General features: G+C 39.2%; 6 protein-coding genes and 1 non-coding gene across 7 annotated transcripts; 6 read left to right on the top strand and 1 right to left on the bottom strand.

Annotated features, from left to right (window-relative positions):
- Positions 1–12,266: 12,266 nt before the first annotated feature.
- B0T23DRAFT_423171 (CRAL-TRIO domain-containing protein) lies at positions 12,267–13,661 on the top strand (the record flags this gene model as incomplete). Its single annotated transcript, XM_062839819.1, has 2 exons — positions 12,267–13,135; positions 13,214–13,661. The coding sequence occupies exons 1-2, from the start codon at positions 12,492–12,494 to the stop codon at positions 13,659–13,661; spliced, it is 1,092 nt and encodes a 363-aa protein (XP_062689258.1). The 5' UTR covers positions 12,267–12,491.
- A 720-nt stretch (positions 13,662–14,381) lies between these two features.
- B0T23DRAFT_324812 (uncharacterized protein) lies at positions 14,382–14,982 on the top strand (the record flags this gene model as incomplete). Its single annotated transcript, XM_062835461.1, has 3 exons — positions 14,382–14,402; positions 14,480–14,813; positions 14,906–14,982. The coding sequence occupies 3 exons, from the start codon at positions 14,382–14,384 to the stop codon at positions 14,980–14,982; spliced, it is 432 nt and encodes a 143-aa protein (XP_062689259.1).
- Positions 14,820–16,377, bottom strand: B0T23DRAFT_415303 (uncharacterized protein; the record flags this gene model as incomplete). Its single annotated transcript, XM_062839585.1, has 2 exons — positions 14,820–16,196; positions 16,274–16,377. 2 exons carry the CDS (start codon positions 16,375–16,377, stop codon positions 15,302–15,304), a joined length of 999 nt encoding a protein of 332 aa, XP_062689260.1. The 3' UTR covers positions 14,820–15,301.
- Positions 16,378–17,234: 857 nt separating this feature from the next.
- Positions 17,235–18,595, top strand: B0T23DRAFT_399102 (aspartic peptidase domain-containing protein; the record flags this gene model as incomplete). Its single annotated transcript, XM_062838394.1, has 2 exons — positions 17,235–17,476; positions 17,536–18,595. The coding sequence occupies 2 exons, from the start codon at positions 17,235–17,237 to the stop codon at positions 18,593–18,595; spliced, it is 1,302 nt and encodes a 433-aa protein (XP_062689261.1).
- Positions 18,596–19,729: 1,134 nt separating this feature from the next.
- Positions 19,730–20,353, top strand: B0T23DRAFT_447838 (RlpA-like double-psi beta-barrel-protein domain-containing protein-containing protein; the record flags this gene model as incomplete). Its single annotated transcript, XM_062841015.1, has 1 exon — positions 19,730–20,353. The coding sequence occupies exon 1, from the start codon at positions 19,889–19,891 to the stop codon at positions 20,351–20,353; it is 465 nt and encodes a 154-aa protein (XP_062689262.1). The 5' UTR covers positions 19,730–19,888.
- Positions 20,354–21,218: 865 nt separating this feature from the next.
- Positions 21,219–21,306, top strand: B0T23DRAFT_t331. Its single transcript has one exon. It is a non-coding gene; the product is annotated as a tRNA-Tyr (tRNA).
- Positions 21,307–21,782: 476 nt separating this feature from the next.
- On the top strand, positions 21,783–23,404 carry B0T23DRAFT_232008 (uncharacterized protein). Its single transcript, XM_062833901.1, has 2 exons — positions 21,783–22,194; positions 22,278–23,404. The coding sequence occupies exons 1-2, from the start codon at positions 21,924–21,926 to the stop codon at positions 23,315–23,317; spliced, it is 1,311 nt and encodes a 436-aa protein (XP_062689263.1). The 5' UTR covers positions 21,783–21,923; the 3' UTR covers positions 23,318–23,404.
- Positions 23,405–24,142: the final 738 nt, after the last annotated feature.

Here is a 24,142-nt window from a genome sequence, read left to right on the forward strand (position 1 = left end):
ATTTAGGGTTATTTTAATAGAGGATATTTAAAAGTATATTAATGGAAAATTATTACCGATTTAATAGGAAATCTTTAATACCTTCCTAAATTATTTTTAACCGAAGTAGAAAACCTTCGATTTTAATACTATTAAAATAATACTACTCTACTACCCTTTTAATTATAAAATTAATTTAATTCTTAGTTAGAACCCCCCTTATTATTACCTACGGCCTATATTTTAAGAGGAATTCTATGCTATTTATAAATATTTAAATAATTACTTTACTATTAGTTTTATTTGCTTAAACTCCTTACTAACGGCCGCCCTAGTCCTACTTACTAAAAAGCTTAATAGGAGCGTTTGTATTTATATTGATTATAGGGGCTTAAATAATATTACTATTAAAAATAAGTACCCTATCCCCTTTATTAGGGAGATTATTAATACCCTCTAGAAAGTAAAGTAGTTTAATAAGTTTAATATTATAGTGGCCTTTAATTGGCTATGAATCGCTTTTAAGGACGAATAAAAGACTATATTTATTATTAAATTCGGTTTCTTCGAATATTTTATAGCGAATTTCAATATAATAGGCGTACCTACTTCCTTTTAATATTATATTAATTATATTTTGTTCGATGTTTTTAATAAATATATTATAGTTTACTTCGATGATATATTTATTTATAGCGAGATTAAGGCGGAATATAAATATTATTTTAAAGATATTATTTTGCGGTTTTATAAAGCGGGCTTTATAATCGATATCCGGAAGTACGAATTCTATAGGTATGAAATTAAATATTTAGGTTTAATTATCTCCCGGGATAACTTTCGTATAAATCCGGAAAAGGTTAATATTATATTAAATTAGAGCGCTCCCGAAATATTAAAGGACTTCTAACGTTTTATTAGCTTTATAAATTTCTATTACCGCTTTATTAAAGGTTTTTTAAAGATTGTTTAACCTTTAACCGTACTAATGTTTAAGGATAAGTAAATTTTACTTATACCCTTAATTGCCGTAGTTATATTCGAATAATTAAAAGTCGTTTTTATTTTAGTACCGGTCCTTATTTATTATAACCCTAATTAGAAGATTATTATTAAAGTAAACGTATTAGATTAGGCTTTTAAGGGTATTTTATTATAAATTAATAAAGAAGGGAAATGCTACCCTATTGCCTTTTTTTTATTAAAATACTCCTTAATAGAATATAATTATAAAATTTATAATAAAGAGTTATTTACTATTATTAAAGCTTTTAAAGAATAGCGCCCCGAATTCTAAAATATAAAGGAACTGGTCGAAATTATTATAAATTATAAGAATTTATAATATTTTATTTTTACGAAATTCTTTAATTAGCAGTAAGTACGGTAATTTAAATTCTTTAATAATTTCCGCTTTTAAATTATCTATTATTTAGGTACTTATATTATAGTTTTAAATATATTATCCCGCCTCCCTAGTAATACCTTAGCTAATAAATAGAATATTAGCGACGATTGAATTGCTAATTGTATATGTATATTCTTATTTAAAGAGAATTAGATTGAAGGGTTGGACCTTAATAAAGTTAAAATAATATTAGCGAGGCTGCTCGTTTTTAACGCCGAATCCCCTATTGATAATTATATTAATATAGTTTATTTCGCCTTTCTAGAGTCTTTAACGGCCTTCGTAGTACTTTAAAACCTTAATTATAAGGCCTTCCTAAAATAATTATAAAAAATTATTAGTATAGTTATAATTAATTATATAACGATTAATAGTAGGATTTTAATTAATAATAGGATTTTTATTCCCCTTTATTCCGAAATTAAATTCCAAGTCCTATAATATATTTATAGTTTAGTCCCGGGTGGTTACCCCGGATAGTTTAAGATTTATAATTTTGTTCGGCGGATTTATATTTGGCCGAACCTCTCCTATAATATAATTATTTTTATTTAAGATTATTATTTCTATATTAAAATTAAAAATTCCTATTTTGTGCTATTTAGTTTCCTTAAATTATTATTAGTCCCCTTTCGTAATTAGTTTAATATTTCTGTCGATTTTATTAACCCCCTCCCGGAAATAAAATTAGGCGGCCGTATTTATATTTATATTATAGTCGTTATCGATAGATTAATAAAGATACGCTACTACGTTGCTATCTATAGTTTATTAATTAGGGAGACCGCGACCGCTTTCCTTCGCGAAGTTTACTGTCTTTATGGTACGCTGGACTCTATTATTTTTAACCGCGGTACCCAATTCGTCGCCGCCTTCTAGTAGGAGTTCTATTATTTATTTAGTATTAAGTAAAGGCTATCCTCCTCCGTCTACCTTAAAATAAATAATTAAATAGAAATTATTAATACTTATATTAAATAGTACCTTTATACTTTCTATTCCTATTACTAGGACAATTAGTTATAGTAGCTCCCCTTTACCGAATTTGTAGTTAATAATTATATTTCCGAAACTACTAGCCTCTTATTATTCTTTATTAACTATAAATAGTACTTAAAGATAGGTATTAAACTTTTTAATTACTGGACCAGCCCTATATCGGCGGTATAATACTAAGAACTCCTCGATATGTATAGTATTAAGGAGCGGATCGATAGGGTTACTTCTAAAGTTCGGCTATTTATAGAGGAGGTTTAGGAATGCTATTATTATTATACTAATTCGCACCGGTTTAACGCCCTTTATTATATTATAGGTAATAAGGTTTAGGTAAATATATAGTACTAGAATTAGAGCTGCCCGGCCTTTAAATTCTCTAATAAATAAACGGGCCCTTTTATTATTAAGAAAGTATATTATTGGGCTATTACTATTATTATAAATCCCTTATATAAAGTCTTTTTAGTTTTCTATACTTCCTTTATCCGCCCCTATTAAGAAGGCCTCTTAGGTTAAACCGTATTTAATAAGGCTTTAGATTAATAGGCCCGTAGCGTTATTACTTTGTTAATTAACTTTAGGGAGGAAGAATAGTATTTTAAATATATTTTAAATTTGTAATAAAATGAGGATAGTAATTTTAAATATTAAATTAAGTAGCCGAAGTTTTATTACCCTAATTAGCGACCTATTAAAGATTTTTAGATGAATATTAGCGATATTAAAGATTTTTATATTAAGAATTTAAGGAAGTCCGGCCTCTAATTGTATAAGGACGGTACCGAAACGCTTATTCGTTATAGGAATATTAAATTAGTAATTAATATACTATTAAAATAATTATTATTATAAATTACCCCTTCCTGCTCTTAATTAAATTAAATAATTAGGGTAATTATATTTAATTTTAAGTATCTAATAAAATCTCTATAGTTTTTTCTTTATAGTTATTCTATAATAGTTTTATAGTTTTTATAGTTTTAAAGATATAGAACTACTTCGTTTAATGTACTTAATAGTAAATTACTATAATTATACCGCCTTTCTAATTATATTATTTAAATATTCTACTATAATTACCCTAGCCAATTACGCTTTTAGAATACTAATAAAAAACCTAATCTCTAATTTTAGTAATATAATACTCTTAATGCGGGGACGTTAGCGTATTGCAAGTAAGGCGGCTACTTTATATTTCGGTCTAATTCGGATAGTTAAATATAGTTTAGCTAATAAATTCCTTAATACTCTTAGGAGTTGTATCCTCGACGCCGGCAGTTACGCAAGATACCTTAACTTTAATACCGGAGTAGAATTAAAATTTCGCTAGGGTTTACTATATATAATTAGTATTTCCTTCTATAAAACGGGGTTTAATATTTTTAATCCAAATACGGCGCTCGATTGTAAGTATATTAAAGGTAGGGCGAAGACCGTTAGTAGTTATAAATATATTATAATATAAATTAGTAGTAATATAGATGTCGGTATATTAATATAATGTTAATAATTCGTTTAAATACCCCTACTAATACTCCGCCGGTATATTATTATTTATAATTTTTTTAGTAGTTTTTTTAGTACCGATAAAACTCTAATTATTATAAATATTCTCCTTGATTATTGCGAAGTTTTTAAGAAGTTTCTATGTTTTAGTAGTAATACTTATACGAGTAGCCTCGTCCTAAATAAATTCACTATCCTCCTTCTTTTAAAAAGAGGTAGCTTAGGCGGTTAGAGTAGTAGTATTAGAGGCGTCTCTAATTATTAGTAGAACGGCCTTATTTTATTAGTAAACTTTTAGATTTAGAATTTTTGGGAATATTTACGGGGTTATAATTATCTTTAAATGTATAGTAACGGTAGTATTTCTTCTTCTTCCCTATAGGAAGAAGGTAGGGGATTTTTAGTAGGGTAGTATTATCGATTTTAGTGTTTAGGTTATAATAATGAAGGTAAGGTATATAATTAAATTTAAGTACGAAGGTTAATATTGCGGTTTTGCGGGCGGTAGTATATCCTTCGGTTATTTTAGTAGTATAGTATACGTTTCTTTCTAAGATTTTCTTTATTTATAATGATAGTAGGAAAGCGATAGTAAAATAAGAATGGGGTATAAGTATTTTATTAATAATACGTTATTATAGAGGGAAGTAATAATATATTATTATTAAGAAAAGAAAGGAAGGAGTAAGAATAGGAGGAAGGAGTAAGAGAAGAAGTGAGGGAAATACGTAATGTACGGTATTTATATTACTAAAATTGAATTAGGATTAGTGCGGTACTATTTTTATTATTAAGGGTAATAGCCTTTCGGTAGGTAATATACGGCCGGTAATACGTTTTAGCGAGTATAAGCGTATAGCGATATTATTATAGTAGGGGAATAGAAAGTTTGTAGTATTTTTATTTTGTTTATAATTAAGGTTAATTGTGTTTTAAGGTTGGGGGTACTATTATGGTACTATATAATATAGTCCCGTTCCTTTCGGCGTTCTGCTACTATAATTTAACCGTCCTTTAGTCAATTTTATTGAATTTCTATTTGGTTTATATATATAATTTAGGAGTAGAGTTTTTGCTATTCTCTTTTAATCTTCTCCTCTTCGTGCAATATTACGTCTTCTCCAAGTTCTTCCTGGTCGGCATCGTGATACTTATTAATAAGGAAATAGCGTTATTATTAGCGAATTCTATAAATAATAGCTATTTAATTTAATCTATTTAAGTCCAATTAATATATATTCTTAAAAATTACTCCATTTCTACATTAATATATTTAATTTAAATATTAATTTAAAAGTAGAAGGCGGAAGTTAATTTTCTAATAATAAATAGTCTTTTATAAAAAATAGACTAAAATTATAATATAAATTAGGTACTTCTATTAAATAAAATATTATCCGGTAGGCCGTAAGTAGAGTAAATATAATCGATAAAACAATTAATTAGTTCCTCAACCTCCAAAATTTTTATTAAAATATAATACTATATCTTTATAAAACGGTTAATAATAATAATAATATACTTAAAAGTCTAACTAAAATAGATACTCTCCGGCAATAGAGTAATATAATCGACCGAAATCGCTATCTATAATACTAAAGAGATAACTATAAATTTAAAATAACTAATAAAGCCGCATTTAAATAATTTAATTTTGGTATAGGGGAAGCATCTTTTATAAAAAAGTCTTATATTATTATATATCCCTTCCTAATAGAAATCGCATTACAAAAATTTATATATAGTATTATAATTGGGGTAGCCCGCGCTGGGAATATTATATTAATAATTAATTAATTAAAATTAGAGGCCTTTATTATAAGGGTCGATAATAATTCTATCCCTCTATTTTATAATACTATTAATAATATAGTATTTTAAAAAGCCTTTATAAAATACCTTCCTAATAATTAATAATTATTACCGGTATAATATATTTATTAAATAGGATACTAACTTTTAAAGGAAGACCGAAATCTTGTAACTTATACAAATAAAATTGTTAATAAATTTAGTATCGAAATCCTTAAAACTAAATAAATATAGTAAGAAATTATTAATAGGGTCTTTAAAATAATTGTCTTTAAATTACGAAGGGTCGAGTAGAGGTTTTTTACGGGCGACGAAACGGCCGTCCTCTTTATTATTAAAGCGGTTATTAATTTTACAATTTAGGGCGTTGGGGCGTAAATTCTTAGAACCCGGGGTATATTTTATTAGGAAATTAAAATGAAATAGGAATTAAAATTAACGTATATACTATTAAATAAATTACTTATTTATTATAAAAATTTAAAGGTTCTTATAGTCCGTTAGAATATTAAAAGGCTACTAAGTACCCTTAAATTCTAGCCGCTACTCCTCGAATACTTTAATAATAACTAATAATTCTTTATTATAAATATTATAATTATATTCCTATAAAATATATTTAACGAAGAAATAGACTATAGGGTAAAAGATCCTATTGTTACCGTACTAAAATAGGGTGCTACCGGCGGCCTAATTAAAAGCGTCTATTTCAACAACTATTTTCTTAATCCAATTGTAAATCTTTAATACAAGGCCCTTTATAAAGGACTTCTTCAAAAATTCGAATATCCATTAATAATTAATATTCCAAACCTATACTACGTCCCTCTTTATAAATTCGTAAAGTAGGGTTACTATAATTAAAAAGTCTTTAATAAACCAATAATAAAAATTTATAAAACTAAGGAAGAACTAAAAGGACTTCTTAAACTCTAGGGCTAACTACTCAATTACTACTTTAACCTTCTCTAAATTTATTTTAATACCTCCTAGGGTAATAATTAACCCTAAATATTTAATATATATAATATAGAATTCGTATTTATTAATATTAATACTAAATCCTATTCTAGCTAACCGTTCGAAGATATTATTAATATACTACTCGTAGTCTTTTATATTATCCGAATAAATTAAAACGTTATTAAAATATATAATTATATAAATATTAAAAATATTATACAAAATATTATTAATATAATTTTAAAAAATACCGGAGGCTCCTTATAAACCGAAGGGGACGACGAAGGATTCGAAGAGGCTAAAGCGTATTATAAATATAATTAACTATTTATAGCCCTATTTCACTCGGATATAATTAAAAGTAACGATTATATTGAATTTCGTAAAGATTTTAATACGGTAAATTATATTTAAAGTCTCTTTAATAAACGGGAATAAATAGCGGGATTTAAAAGTAACGTTATTAATTCCTCTATAATTAATATAAACGTAAACTCTGCCTCCTAATTTTTTAATGAATAGGACTAGGGCTAAAGCTTCTAATTATAATAGCCGAATAAACTTCTTTTTAAAGTTATTATTAATCTATTTCTTAATAATATTAAATTCTTCCAAATTGAAAGCACAACCGTAAGTAATGGGCGGCGAAATTCCTAAATAGAATTCAAATTTAAAATCGTATAAATAATTAGGGGGGAGAACCTTTATACCCTCCTACCTAAAAATATTAATATAATACTAATATTACTTAGAGAATTTAATTTAAATTTTAACGTCGGTCTTTAAAAATTTATCTACTTTCTCATAGAATTTAATAATATCTTCGCATATAATTTTACTAATATTAATACTATTAATAGCGAAATACTTATTAATTACCTTTTTGCAACGTAAAAAATTATTATTAATATTATTAATCTAAATAGAATTAGCAACCTTTATTACGTATAAAATGATTGTATCTCCCTTTCCAATTAAAGTATTAATCTATTAGTAATGATTATTATTAAATAACTTTTTATATTTCTAATTATAGCCTATTAAAACTTCCTTAATTATCTCCTTAGTAAAACCATTACTTATACTCCTAAAATTTAAAATACCTCCTTCTTCCTCTATTTAATCCTCCTCCTTTATTCTTCTAATATTTTCCTCTATTTTAGCCCGGATAGTATAAATAATTTAGAATTTTATTATTTTAACTAATTAATTAAAACTCGCAACGGAAATCTCCTTAATATCGTTAGAATTAATAGGACCGTTAAAGATACTATAAAAATAAATTGGGGACTAATAGTCTATAATTTTAATATAGGCTCCTCTAATAATTTAATATAATACTAGCTAATAAATTAAAATATTAACTAGGAGGTTTATTAATATTAAAGTTTAGCCGGAATTAGTTAAAATTTTTCTAAATAGGGTAATACCTAATTAATTAACTATTCGGTTCTTAAATTAATTAAACTTTTAACGAATAATTTGTTTTATAATTATAATAATAGATAAGTAGTGGGCGGACTCCGTTTATAACAATTCTAATTCCCCTTTATCGGGTACCTCCTTATAAAAAAACTTTTTATATATAGGGCGAATACCGGGCGTATTAAAGTAGAGAATAGAGAGGTAGCGTACCGCTAAAGGAATATAATAATTAGCGGCTCTGTAAGAAAAATAACCGTATTATTCGCAGGCGGGGCCGAAATAAAGGGAATTACTAAGTTAATTAATATTTAAAGTATAATATATTAGTTAAAAGTAGCCGAAGATAATAGGGTTATTTTTAACGAAATTGTAAATAAAAAATTTAATAACCTTATAGTAAATTCCTACCTACATTATCACCCTAATAAAATAGGTAATACTACCTTTAATTTAATTATCGGTAAAGTATAAAAGTTTAGGGATTAGTAATTTAAAGAGGGGAAGGTAGTATTAGAATATAAAGCGTTAATTAATAAAATTAAGGGCGGTATAGCCGCTATTAATAAATATAGAATAATATATTTTATATAATCCGAAGGAAAGGTAGATAGAAAGATTCAATAAATTAGGGTATTTATAACGGCTATTTATTAAAAATCTATTTATTTTAATAATATTTAGCTATATAAGGATAAACCCCTATAATCTTCCTCTTTATCCTACGGATAGGCGCTTCTAAGTGTGATTTAGGTTAGAAGTTATATATTTCCCTATCCTTAAATTAAATTAGTTTTATTACTTATAAGGGGGCTAATAAAATTAAATTAATAGGTTAGAATCGGGTAATAATAACCGCCGGGGGTACTAAAGGTTAAAATAGCTATTAGGAAACCTATAGAGAAATTAATACTTATAGTATTAATTTAATAGCCGCCGCCGTAATTAGGGCGCTATTAGCCGTAATTATATTAACCCTAGGCCGGCCGCTACTACTAACTATTATTACCGTTAGCGTTATTATTATTATTATTACTATTATTATATTTATTCTTATACTAATTTCTATCTCTATCCTTACAGGGTTTAACTTCCTTCTTAAAATTAATGCCGCCGTAGTATTCCGTAGAAAAATAACCCTTCTTACTATAGCGGGTATATATATTATTTTTTATATAGTATTCGAAAATCTCATTATCAATTAAATAAAAGATTTAAACGTCGGAGGTAAATATTATATTAAAATTTATAGTAATACCTCCTTAATTAATAATAACTTCTTTAACGGCTATAGAAACGCTAGAAGTACCGGTAGTAATAGTATTAAAACCGGTCTTATAATAAAAGTTAGAATTTTTATTATACTAATTTTTATCCTCCAAATTCTTTATAAAAATACGGGCGAAAATTAACTACTTATTATACTTATTATTAGCGGGCTAAAAGTTCTAATAAATAATAATAGCGCGGACGTAGTCCGAGATCTTCTAATACAAATAATAAATTTTTATACCGTTATTAAAATTATAGCAATTAATTAAGCAAATAAAATTATTTTTGAACTCCTACTACTTTATACTTTTAATTATTTTTAATTCTTTAAATTCATATTAGAAGTAAATAATAATATCGATATTATTGTACTTTATAGTAAATTCTACTAAAAGGGCATTAGCTATAAACTATTTAATTGGGATTTTAATTAAGATTTTAATAAATTTAAATTCAATAACTTTAAAGGGAACGTCCTTAATAAAGCGGATAATAAACGAAAATTTCTTATATTTAATATTAAAGAGTAAGGGGTCGTCCGATTAAATAAACTAAATATAGAAATACTAGGCACGAAATTTAACAAAGTATTTAATAGTAATACCTTTACTATTAAACGTAGGTAATATAATAATATATAATACTAACCTATAACTATTATTAATGTCCGTAGAAATTATAATATTAAACTTAAATCTATCGTTACTAGAATTATCGTTTTCCGAAAGAATAATATTAGAAGTTTAAATAGTAATAGAATATTAGTGTAGGTTATTAATCGTTTTTTAATACTTCTCTTTCTACTTCTAATAAGTAATTCTAGAGTTAGCTCTCAATATAAATAAATCTAACTTTAGAGTAGCGATATCCGTTTAAAGCGAATCGATTTCGGCGGTATAGGTATTATAAATAGCCTTAATTATAACTTTATAATTCCTAATAGCCTCCTATACCTAAAAAAAACTTTAATTTGGACTATAGTAATATAATTATTAAATTATTTAATTTTTTATTAAATAAATTTTATATAGGATTCAGTAATTTCAAATAAGTCCTCTACTTCGCATACCTCTATCTTAGCACTAATAACATCCTTATAAATTAATTAATTAAGGGCTATAAAAATAGTACGGAATATAGGGAGGCTAGCGAGGCTAAAGGCGTTATCGACTAGAATATTACTAATAGCAACCGTTTAATTATTAAAAGTCTTAAATATTTATAAAATATTCGAGTAATACTCGAGGTTAATTAAATTAACTACTATAAAAATACTAATTACTATAATCGCCAAAAAATTATCAGTTACAGGGGGGGTAAATATTAATCGCTAAATTAATACTCTAATAAATATAAGGGAGAGAAAGAAAGGGCGAACTACTTAATTACAATATTCAATTTAATAGTTACCTAGCTCGAAGTCTAGGATTATAACGAAGGTTTTAATTACGTAGACGCGAATCTTAATTAACTAATTAATATAATTATAATTAATCTTCCTCTTTACTAAATAGTAAATATATATAGTATAATAATTTAATATAATAAACTATCACAGGGCGAATCGGACACTGTTAGGAATAGGGTAGGATATACGTTATTATACAAGGGAGGAGAAGGGAAGTATACGTAGAAGACTAACTATATAGGCGAAAGCCTAGTCTAAGCCAGTCCGTACGCGTATACACGCGTAGGGCTGCACGTAACTAGAGCCGTCAATAACTCTAGACTGGAGGCGTACAGTATAACCACATTACAAGCTAACCCTATAATATCCCTTATATTAATACAATTGGTATTTATAAGTTGGATTTATGGATTCTTAATAATACTAAGAACTTTTATTCTTTTAGGAAGGATAGGCGGTTTATTACTAACTTCCCCGTTGTATAGAAGAGTAATAAGAAGGCGTAGATAATTATTTCTATCTTTATAGAGTTCCTTTATTAATTTAACTATTAAATAGCTGGCCGATGAGTGTTATTGTTGGTCGATAGTATATATATTTATTACTCTACTTTAAAGTAATTAAAAGAGTAGTATAGTGATTATCCTCTGGTTAATACTACCGTCGAAGTTCTACCCGCTAATACTATTTCTATTTATTAGTTTATAGATTAAGGGATTATTAATAGTTTGAAAATTTATTACCACTACGTCTAGTTATAATATTTGGTCTATTATACCTTCGATAGCGAAAATGCTATTAAAAAGACTACGATATTGTAAGTAGTATATCGGGTTTTTAATATATGGAGGTATAAAGTTAGGATCGAGACTATTAATAATTGTTGGAAGAAGTTATAGTTATTAGGATCTGTGTATGGTCTAGAACGACGATTTCCTAATTGGGACGAAGCTATTTACATATAGTAGTTAGTAGAAGAGTTCGTTAGAGTTGGGCGGGTTAAAAATATAATAAATATTATTAATTTTATTAATTTACTAGAAGAGTAAGTTCGTAAGGACCTTTAAAATATCTTCTAGTACGTTGCTAAGACCTTCTCTAAAGTTTAGGAATTAAATAATGGCAATAATAATTAGGATGTTGAAATAGTAGAGATTACTATTGCAGAAGTACTTAAAGCTATTATTACCGTTATTTAGTACGAAGAATAATAAGAAAATGTAGATATAGTGTAGTTGGCGATGCTTAGAAGGCGCTAGAAACTGTTGTTCTGGGATCAATTGCGTTCTAGGGATGAAAAAAAGCAGTCAACCCTCGATTCGTACTTTACAAACGGTTCTACAGCAAAATCGCCATAGTAACCAGTTATTTAATATAAGTACGTTGTTCTTTAGTCTTTTGAACCCCCTGTTAGTAGAAATGTGGGTACCAAAATACCCTAACCTTACATTAATGATATTCTGGGCACAACGATCAGAACACTAGAAATACCCTTGATCGTTATGTGCAGGTTAAACAGTACTGTGAATACTTATCTTTCCCCTTCAAACATCATTCATCAAACGGAAAACACTCAACTTCGAATAATCACGCCACGAGCTTTGGCGCGCTCTCGAGTCTCCTATTTGCCATCAACACCCCTCAACAACAAAAGAGGTTCTGGCCAGCTCGTTATTCAACGATAGCTCGACGTCATCGGTCTCCATTTCATCCACAAGCACGATGAGCACTCAGCCCTCAGACAATGCGGAGCCTGGAGCCGCTCCGGCTGCCGTCAGCACTGACGCCGGCAACGAGAATACACCAACTGTCGCCGGATCCGAACCAGATGCTGCCAAACACGCCCAAGAGGAACCGAAAGTAGTCAATCCCACTGAACCCCAGCCGACAGCACCAGTCGACAGCGAGCCCAAACCCGCCGCTGCCCCCGCTCAAGACACCGACTCTCCCGCTGATGTCAAGGACTCGGTGTCAACAACAGCGGGTGAGCTTTCACCCCTAGCCCAACTGTGGAAGGCTGCCGAGGGCCATCCCCATTTCGAGATTTGGGGCGTCCCCCTCTCGGACCCCGAGAGACACATCCCGACCCAAATCATTTTCCAGAAATTCCTGAATGCCAACGATGGACAAGTCGAAAAGGCCAAGGATCAGCTGCTCAAGACGCTCGACTGGCGCCAAAAGACACAGCCTCAGCAGCTGCTCAGGAAGATGTTTTCCAAGGCCAAGTTTGATGGTCTGGGCTACGTCACTACCTACACAGCCGGCGACGCGCCTGCTGTTGACGAGCCCGAGCAAAAGGAGGTTTTCACTTGGAACCTCTACGGCAGTGTCAAGTCTCTCGACGAGACCTTTGGCAACCTTCAAGAGTAAGTCCCCATACCACTTTCTCCATCCCTGCTGTCTGCTTTACGCTTGTCATGTCGCTCACGCTTGGTGCTCCAAAGGTTTGTGGAGTGGCGTGTTGCCCTCATGGAGCTTGGTCTTATGGAAATCAACATTGGGGGGGCCATCAAGCCCATCACGGCCGACTACGACCCCTACAAGATGACCCAGGTCCATGACTACAAGGGCATCAGTTTCTTGCGTCAAACCGACGTGGCCAAGGCGGCCAGCAAAGAGTGTATCAAGGTGTTGGGCGACAACTACCCCGAGCTGCTCAAGGAAAAGTTCTTCCTTAACATCCCTGCCATCATGGGCTTCTTCTACGGCCTCATGAAGATGTTTGTCTCCAAAAAGACGTTGACCAAGTTCCATCCTATGTCTAGCGGCACAAACCTTGCAAAGGAATTTGTCAACACCAAGGTTGACGGGTTGGGCGACAAGCTCCCTGCTGAGTATGGTGGCAAGGGCGCGGACTTGAAGACACTGGGCAAAGCACCTATTGTCCAGTAGAGGACACAAGGTCCCGTCATAAAGGTAATGCGGCGACCAAGGATGTTTGATGATGAACGTGTTGCTGGTCTGGGCAAAACGTCTGAAGCGAAAAGAGGGAGGGAAAAGTCTGTGATATCTCCGCCCATGCTACTTGTCTTCGTTACTAATGTTTCACGCTTTACTGCCTATCTGATAGGCATCTTTTTTGTTTCTACTAGAACTAATGGCGACATCTCACTAATACCGGCAGTATGGGCCCAAAAACCGTTTCAGCAGCGTAGGTAGAAATTTCAGAACAGGTCAAAAAGGCCTTTGTTTCCGGACATGGGGCGGTCACACCAACACAAATTTCCATGTCTTCTCAACCAAGCAAGGCTTCGGAGGTAACCCAACGCTGTGATACTCACCAGACTGTAGACGGTGCGCCATCATATCGTGCATTATCCTAGTGTGCAGATCAAAAGCACGGCGCAGGTCTCTCCAATGGCAATGAGGACCCCGCAGTGTCACTCTGTCCAACCTGAAGCTGAAACCGGATACCTTTATCCATCATCATCATCATCATCTTCATCACCACCATCACACTTGGACGTTTATGTGATGGTTGTATGCTTTCACAAAAGCAACTTGCTACAATTCATCATCTCCTCTCCTTGATATACAAACTTCATATAAGCAAATAGCAGCCTAATACCCCCCTCAAGCTGAAGACACACTCTCCAAATCCAATCCACCATAATGATTACCGGACTCCATCACGTTCGTGTCTCCCACTATCCCATCCCATCCCATCACCTTGCTCACAACACCCCTCCATCTGACAATCAGTATCATAGGTAAACATCCTCGTCCCCCCTTCCACCCTCCACCTCGCCACCCTCTTCTACGGCACCACCCTCGGCCTCATTCCTCGCCCCGTCCCGGCTTTGCAACAAGGCACCTTGGCTTGGTTCGATTTTTCGCAAGAGTCAGGTCAACAGCTGCATGTTGCGCTAGGTCGACCCGATATCGATTTCACGCCCGAGGCTAGAAAAGCCGATAGACATCCTTGTTTCCGAGTGGAGAACGCGGAGAAACTGAAAGAACTGCAGGAGAGGATTTGGGAGCATTATAAGAGGGGAGGGGAAGGGGCGCCGATGGAGTGTGATGAGCCGGGGACGGTGGGGAGTGGTGAGTTCCTATTTTCTTTTTCCCTGACTTGAGGGGTGGAAGAGGGGATGAGGGGGTGGTGAGTACTTGGGCTGATACCAACGCTATTGTAGGTCACCAGGGAGTTGAGTACCCAAAGAGATTCTTTGCGAGGGACTATGCGGGGAATAGGCTGGAGTTCAGCCTTTAGTTCTCTTAGCTGTGAGGTGCAATGGAAGTGACGGAGGACGACAGGATCAGAGGGTGGACCATATCGAGACGAGACTTGGATACATGCAGGGACCAGGTATGCGCTGTTAATTGAATGCATGTCTGACAGCTGCAGTCTACTTGGGACATGTCCATCTTTCACGGAAAAATCAACGTTTCTCTGGGTACGGGACATCATGCTAACTGGACCCATCAGCCATCATCTACGCCGATACCTTTCCCTCCTTCTTACATGGCATGAAGCTTCGTCTAACATTTCACAGTCCTTTTTCCTACTTCGTCCCTCTTCCGTTGGCACATCAAGTGAAAATGACATCAACATGCCCTCCATTACTCCAGCCCTGACATCCACCCGTCGGATTCCCATTCGCATCATTACTCACCACTGCCCCCGGCTGGCCCTGGCAATTCTCCAATCTATAACTCCTTTGCCTCCCGCATGTAACGGCCCCCGGCTCACTGCACGTGTACACACAAGTCTGCATGTCCGACCGGCACCCGCTCCCTCTGACCACCACCGTCATCGGATGTCCTTGCATGTTCACCAGCCGACTTACGTCCGTCGTGGCAAATGAGCCCGTGTTGAACTCGCCAAACGTATTGTTCACCTGCCCGTACTCCGTCAGTGTCGTCGTGTAGTTGTACAGCGTCGACCAGCCGCCGGGAACCTCGTTATCAATCGACACCACCACTGCATTGCCTTGCGTGGGGAGCGAGTACGTGATCTTGGGGGTGCGCGCGTCCATGAACGAGGACTGTGCGTCTTCTACGGGGTTGTACCAGACCACCAGGATCAAAGGCACCGAGGCCCCGTTGATGAAGGAGAAGGTGTTGGGACCGTTGGTGCCGAGATAGATGCCCGCGGTCCCTGAGGCGGCCGAAAGGGCGTTTTGTCCCTGCGAGATGACGCCGATGGTGGAGAGGTAGGTGCAGTCCGGGGGGGAGAGGCCAGGCACGGGGCTGGCACAGTTGTAAGGGATGGGCAGGGCGTTTTGGACGGGAGACTGGGGAGAGGGAGGTCCGTGGGAGGGACTACTCGGTGGCACTGGTGATGGTTGTTGCTGAGTGCCGGCTGAGGAGGAAGAAGGGAGCGGGATGTTGGGGATGATGTTGCTGACGCCCGATGTGACGGTGATGGTGGTTGGAGTCACGGTTATGGTCGAGGTGAGGAGCGGAGGAGCGAGATTGGCTGGCCTACTCGAAGTGTTGGTCACTGTAGCGGATGACCCAGGTATTCTTTGGGTTCGAACGTGGAGTAAGTAGCGACTTACGACGACGGGCCCTGATTGCCCAACTTCAAATCCCGATCCACGAAGGCAGATGCGCAGCTCGCAAGAAGCAGCACACACCAGTAGAAGTAAATCTTCATGATCATGTTTCCGGCTTGCTCAGTTTCAGGTTCGGCACCGAACAATACGGAACACCAGATTCACGGATCCGGGCTCTGAACTTCCAACCGAAGCCGACAGCCTGTTCTTAAGGCTCCTCTCTCGCCGGTCAGACCTGCCATTCTCGGTGTCGACGTCCTCACCTTGTTTCCGACCGAGCAAGTACGACTAGTGAGTTGTAATTGTCGTGGGGGAGTTGTGTGACAGTATGACCGTGACTTGGTCAAGACGGCAAGAGCGTTTGTGGTGTTTGAATGGTCGAGAACCTCGGTGATCCGCCATTGCCACCAACATGGAAGGCAGCACGGAGCCAAACTATTCGGGTAGATGCTTCAAAGTTCGGATGGAGATCGTCGCCCACCATGATGACTTTCTCTCTCTCTCTTCCGTTGCGGTGTTCAAACTTTCCAAATATTCACTGATCCAGGTCATTCGAGTTCGGCATCTCGGAAAACCAACCTCCGACCTGATTGGAAACTTCATCTGACGCAAAGTGAGGACTTGGATTTCAGTTGCTCGACTACCTAGTCATGGCATGGCGCAACCAACAGTTTACACATACGATCTGGCGGTAGCTATGGTTCCTTCGGGTCCTGGCTGCTTGTTTCACCAAGACGACGTAGCAAGCTTTTACGATTGGCCATAGTCATGATCGCGCTGTTTCCGCATTTCTGTCCCATCCCATCAACATCAAGCTCTCAGTTACGCTGAGACTAAAGAGGTGTGAGACTAAGAATAAGAAGAGCACAAACTTTCTACTTGATCATTTCATCGAGTCATTATCATTCCCCTCCTACGTTTATTCACATCATCTTTATTGATATTATCCTTCCATTCCATCACCATGAAGTCCCTGATGCCACTTATAGCCAGCTTGCTGTTCACAAGCACAACGGCTTTCCGCCCTAGCCAGCCAGTCACTGGCCATCTCGAGGGAGGTCTCAAGCATCGCTCGTCAGACCGTCGACAAGAGACCGGGAAGAAAAGCCTCACAAGAGTACCGTTGGAAGTTGACTCGAGGAATAACGGAAAAACCGAACTCCAATGGATGGCAACCATCACGGTCGGCACCCCTCCTCAGACATTGTAAGTTAACATGGCATCCCTATGCAGAACAAGGGAACGACTAACGTCACCATCCATAGCAAAGTCGTTGTAGACACTGGATCAACCGCTATTGTCCTCCCTCGTAACAACTGCACCAACTGCGGCAAACACTCGCTCTTTAACCCATCCAAATCCACATCATTTTTGCCCCAACCTGCACTTTTTCGTCCCATCGAGTACGGCACTGGTGCAGACACTATCCCTCTCAATCAAACCGGCCGAGCAGAATGCGAAGTCGTCACCGACACTGTCTCGATACAGGGTCTTTCTACCCCGAAACAGGAGTTCTTGCTTTGTCATAGCTACGGCGAGACTCTGTCTTCCCAACTTGCCGACGGAATCCTCGGCATTGGTCCTGCTGACATCTCGGCTTGGGACGAAAGCGGGAACTATACCTATCTCCCCTTTCTACCCAACCTCGTCAGTGAGGGGCAGCTCTCAAACAAGATCGTTGGTCTTGCCCTCGGGTCTGGTGGCCAGAACCAGCAACAGCGCGGTCCTGAAGCCTCCATCGGCGGCGTCGACGATGCGCGCTATCATGGCCGTATCAAGAACGTCAGTGTCGATGAAATGCTCACCACTCTCTCGGGTGTGTTTACACTAGATGTACAAGCTGCCTACATCGGCTCCGGAAATAACAAGCGAGTATGGCCCAACTCAACCAACGGCAACAAGCCACTCGTGCCGGGGGTTGCTTACATCGACTCAGGGACCGCCTACATGCTGGCTCCTGACCAACAAGCAGCCGAGAATCTCTACTCGGGCATTTCCAAGGACATCGTCCCCCTCAATGATAGGGGATCATGGGGTGCGAGTTGTGCTACGCTGGATGAAGTGGCGACGGACATCACGTTCACTGTCGGGACGAAAACCAGAGGCGAGGTGATTGAAGTGACTATGCCGAAGAGTGCATTTAACCTGGGTGAGTATCCTGGCAAGAAGGGGGTGTGTCAGGCGGCGTTTTCTCACTGGGATCCTCCCTTAATTGAGCCTGTTGAGGGCCGTCGGCTGTGGTTGTTTGGAAGCCCTTTAATCAAGGCTTATTACACGGTTTGGAATTCCAAGAGTAGCACGCTTGGTTGGGCCGAGAAAGTTTAGAACTGAGGCATGGGGCTACGCACCATGAACAAAGGAAGAGTTGAGGCGCGCTGAGTGATTGTATGAGGTTGTAGTATGTCTGCAGTTTTACCCTAATCAAGAGAACCGTACTTGTACACCGAAGAGGAAATTCCCGAGTCCGTTTTGCATGGTCAGTAATATGTATGTTTTAGTCGGATATGTGGCACATGGCCACGCCCTCGGTTGCTCTTTTCTTGCTCTCCCCTTCCTCTGTCTCAATAGTGTCGACTCGACAAGGCGGCTGATGCCAATTGTTATGCACAAACTCCTCAAGGTCCAGTCTCCCCAAGTCAAGAAGCCCTTTGATGTAGTTCCCGCTCCTGGTCAGGAACTGTAATGCCTGATGTTGATAAACATTTCCCGACCCCTTCGTACACACTTCGAGCTACCCAGCTTATAATTTGACCCTGTTTTCTCTTTCAACAAACACCTTTGGACTCATACAGATCCTAGCCCATTACCAAGCAGCAGGCCTCCCAATTCCATCTTGTGATTTTGGAAACTCACATCTTGGCTAACAGTCGGGCAGTCTTTTACATTTGCAGTTATTCTTTGCTGCTGCTCATGTACGTGTAAGTTGGAGACTGACATCGTCCACAGTGCTTATTATTAAAGCACGAGATGCAAACATTCCGCTTTTGTTCCATATCTTAAGCTCAACCAGTTACCTGCCGCATCGAATGGCTACCCGTGCCGCGGTCCAAGACCTCCGGCGATGCAAACTAAACACCCATGTGAGCGACCATGGATTGCTCTCGAATCCGGGGAAAGGAATGTGATAATGAATCGCGGAACACTTCCCCCTCTTTTCAATATCTAACTTCTCAATGGCGCTCCAAGCTAGCCAAGTTCCTCTATCAGCCCTGCTATCAAATAATGTAAAGCTTCGGGGAAACGATATTCGCGCGGCTCGTTGGTGATGATGGTTGAAACACTCTTTCTTCTTCCCCTCATCTTGTGCCGTCCGGCGTTGACAGACTGTTTCGTGGCTTGGATCTTGAAAGCTCAAGCTATCACAACTACACTCTCTCAGATAATGACAATGCCAATGAGTCGTAGTCGAAGTGCTTTCAAGATGCATATAAAGCCATCACGATAACCTCACTCAAAGTCTCTCAACTCAAGCTCCAAACACAGGCACACACCTCCAAAGCCAAGTTCAGCCTGCTCCTGAGGGTCAACCCAAAAGAGCAACTTTGATTTCCGTCACCAACACCAAGTCCATCTCGAGCAGCCGAGCCAAGCACTCAAAGCAAAAAAAAATAAGTCAAAATGCTCTTCCAACCTATCCTCACCAGCACCCTCTCCCTTCTCGTTCTCTCCTTCGGCTTCACTTTCGCCGCTCCAGCCCCAGCCCCAGCCCCAGCCACCGGCACCCCCATCGCGATCCGCGAAGTCTCAACCACCGAAACCCTGGACCCCCGCTCCTTCTCCTCCCGTATCACCTGGTACAACACCGGCCTTGGCGCCTGCGGCACTGTTTCCAATGACGGCCAACTTGTCGTCGCGCTGAACCACGACCAATTCGACCCGTCCACGCCCAACGGCAACCCGAACCGCAACTCGCTCTGCGGCCGCCGGATCAGAGTCAATGCCAACGGCAGGAGCGTCACGGTCACGCTGGTTGATCGGTGCGCGGGGTGCCCGTATGGTGGATTGGATTTGAGTCCGGCGGCGTTTTCGGTGTTGGCGAGCACGAGTGTGGGGGTGGTGCAGGGGAGTTGGGATTGGGCTTAGGGCCTACGAAGGTTATTAGGTATGGGGGCTTTGGATACTGGGATTTGGGGAGAGTCGGAACTTTTGAAGGCAGGTGGACTTGGCTGGGTTTGTGGTGCATGCCGGAGGGAACTGAGAAACTTGTGAGGGGGCTTGATGCTGGGCTGAGAGATGGGATGGGATGGGACGGGACGCATAGTTGTCGGGGAAGGAGGGAGCGGAAAGGTGCGTGGCGGACGGGGCGGGCGGGTAGGCAAGGGGGTGAGGAGGAATGATCTTGAGCTCTTGACGGATCTTTTGTTTCATAAGTATTCGATTGAGTGTCCGTTTATCTGTTTTCTTTTCCCGCCTGGCCAGCGGGAACTTCCCTCTTTCTCATTTTCTTTTCGATTCTGCAAACACTCATTATGGTTGTGTACGGGACAAAGCTTCCACCACAACAACCTTTGCAAAGTCTTCGACCACCTCACTCTTTGGACCAAACTAGGTTTGCGCTGCCCCAAGAGAGGTTGCAAACTCCTAGTTTTGAGGTATTTCTGAAACTCCTAGCTATTCATATCCAAGCTGCAGTTCAAATCAAGCTTACGATCTCTCTATTGTGAATCTTCGCCATGTCCTGGACGATACCAGTGTTATCATTTGTTTACTTACCCTTTGATCCTATGACGGCTTTAAACTAGTTGTCATGCTTTCAAGAAGCCCCACCTGCCACTGACAAGGAGCTGGCTGGCTTGTGGGCCATCACTTTCAGATATTATTTTGTTCGGGTTCATACTGTGCAAAAAGCCCTCGCAACCACAAAAATGAGATGGGTACACAAGAATTTATTTTGTGACCTATAGTTTTAACGATTGAGCCGCTAACTCCAACAATAACAACAAGTAATCCCCTTGTGGTGTAGTTGGCTATCACGTTCGGCTGTAATTGCGAGATTGTATACCGAAAGGTCACCGGCTCGATTCCGGTCGAGGGGAAAGTTGTTCTTTTTTTTGTCTTTTTTTTTCTTCGCTTTCTTGCTTCCTATACGAATCTCGTCAACTTCTTCAGGTTGCTCATCCAAATCGCCAATGTAAATCATCGCAGGTTGTGAATATATAACATCAATGAGTTAGGTAATGTATCATGCTTTTTGCCCTATCTCGTTTGGATAATTCGTAGTGTCTCAAGCCACTGAATGACAAAATAACCAAAGCCAAAGAAAAACAGTTAACAGTTCTTAGGTATTGAAGTGGTAAATGGATGGCGGTTCGAGCAACACCCTAATCTTGGAGACTTTGGTGGCATGGAGGATGGTGGAATGGCGACATATGAGAAATGCATTGCGCGAGTGAGATGCGTCTCCCCCGCTCCTCCGCACGGCGGATCACCTACCATCACCACCATTCCACCATCACGCCAAATAGCACAAACATGAGGTCATCGCCAACTTGTCCACCGCGACCTCATAAACGTAAAGAGGTTCTCCTTGGATGCGGATGAAAAGCGCAAAACTGTCAACTTCCTTGACACCCCCAAAGTTTCCAAAGCAAAGCCTTTGCAAACAGAATAAAAAATCTCAACTTCCCCGGATCAAGCCTCCTATCAACGCAACATGGCTACGGCAGCCATTCAGGTTTCAGTCCCAGCTCCGGTCGGACAACCAGATATCGGGTACGCTCCTGACCATGACAAGTACCTCGCAAGAGTCAAAAGACGACGAGAAAACGAGAAGTTGGAGTCGTCTCTTCCGCCAGGTTTCCCTCAAAGACTAGACTCGGTTCTTGTGTGGGACGGCAACACCCTCGCCGAAACCTACGACTGGACCTACAGACTGACAGAAGAGGACATTGATGAAATCGAGTCCGCACTTCGCCATTTCAAGAGTTAGTACAGCCAGCTCCCGAGGGCATCTCTCCTACCAGTCCTTGGGCCATCAAGCCATCAACTAACCGTCATCGCATGACAGGCCTCAACAAACCCCTAGGATACATCAATCAGGAAACCTTCCCCCTCCCCCGCCTACACCACACCCTCCGCTCCCTCTCCCACGAGCTCCACCACGGCCACGGCTTCAAAGTCCTCCGCGGGCTCCCCGTCACCTCCCACACACGCGAGGAAAACATCATCATCTACGCCGGCGTCTCCTCGCATGTCGCCCCCATCCGCGGCCGCCAGGACAACCAACACAACGGCCATCCAGCCGACGTAGTCCTAGCACACATCAAAGACCTGTCCACGACTGTTTCTGACGTAAGCAAAATCGGTGCCCCCGCCTACACCACCGAGAAACAAGTCTTCCACACCGACGCAGGCGACATCGTCGCCCTCTTTTGCTTGGGAGAGGCCGCCGAGGGCGGACAGAGTTATCTGTCCAGCAGCTGGAAGGTGTACAACGAGCTGGCAGCCACTCGGCCCGATCTGATTCGCACGCTGGCGGAGCCGTGGGTGGCAGACGAGTTTGGGAAGGAAGGGAGGAAGTTTTCTGTTCGACCGCTTTTGCATTACCAGCCTGCTGCTGCTGCCGCTGCTTCTGCTGTTACTGCTGCTGCTACTGCTTCTGGGGAAGGAAAGCCAAAGCCCTCCGAACGGCTCATTATCCAGTACGCCCGCCGCACTTTCACGGGATACTGGGGATTACCGAGGTCGGCGGATATCCCGCCCATTACGGAGGCGCAGGCGGAGGCGCTGGATGCGCTACATTTTACGGCGGAGAAGTATGCGGTTGCGCTGGATTTTAGACAGGGGGATATCCAGTTTGTGAATAACTTGAGCGTGTTCCATTCTAGGGCGGGGTTCAGGGATGAGGGGGAGAAGCAGAGGCATTTGGTTAGGTTGTGGTTGAGAGATCCGGAGAATGCGTGGGAGACGCCCGAGGCGTTGAGGGAGCGCTGGGAACGCGTGTATGGCGGGGTGAGTCCGGAGAGGGAGGTGTTTCCGCTTGAGCCACAGATTAGGAGCGCGAGTAAGGGGGAGAGCGTGGGGACGCAGGGTGGGGGAGGGTACTGACGAGGGAGGTTGAGAGGCGTTGATTATGAGTGTAGCTTGGTTGCACGACTTGGATATTTGGGTAGGTTGGTGGGTGTAATGTAAGCAGATCTTGAATGGCATTAGATTCTTCGAGTCAATGTGGAGTCTTCCGATACGAAGGCTGTTGTTCAACCGGATAGAACTGTTCTCGAATGCCTCGAGGTTGCCCATGGGAATACTACCACATGTGGCTCTCCCACTTGAAGTGCTTCTCAACAGACGAAAAGAAATCGCCTCTAATGTCACCATCAAGCCACACTGTTAACGCGGCGTGGGGTCTTCTCGCACCTATAGCACCATTTGCACCATAATGGTGCCATTCGAACCCCCCATCTCCATAGCACGACGATCACCGAGAGTTTAGCATGCTGTAAACTACACCAAGAATACCAAAAGCCTGCCAATGATAAAGCGATGAGGCAAGATGACGAGCGTTACCTCTACCACATTTGGCTGTCTGCCGCTGTCCTTGGCCGTGTCTCTCATTGTGACTCTGCAGGTGATGACCTTCCTCGTCCGGCAGGCGTGGGATTGGATCGATGTGATAACAATAATCGCAAGTCGGTGTTGCTAGCCATAACTGTCCATACAAGCCGCCGCCAAGGACATGCAATATCGACCATTTATCACGAGCGAAGGTACTCGGCCATCACGCACTCGACGCCTTGAGAGTGCTTGAGGCAGAGAAGACGTGTGAAGGGATCCAGAGCGTGGGGTGAGAAGAATAAAAGGAATGGAACTGTTGGAAGTGCCGGGATTCATATATGGATCTCATGGTTGTTCTGATGTTGCTTTCCAAATAAC

This window comes from Neurospora hispaniola, assembly GCF_033458365.1.
Source record: "Neurospora hispaniola strain FGSC 10403 chromosome Unknown B0T23scaffold_8, whole genome shotgun sequence".
NCBI lineage: Eukaryota > Fungi > Ascomycota > Sordariomycetes > Sordariales > Sordariaceae > Neurospora > Neurospora hispaniola.

Excerpts from the sequence above, each read along its gene's own strand:
- B0T23DRAFT_232008 (XM_062833901.1), top strand. The coding sequence starts at position 21,924 with ATGGCTACGGCAGCCATTCAGGTTTCAGTCCCAGCTCCGGTCGGACAA. Across the intron at positions 22,195-22,277 it reads CGCACTTCGCCATTTCAAGA|GCCTCAACAAACCCCTAGGA; the intron begins GTTAGTACAGCC and ends ATCGCATGACAG.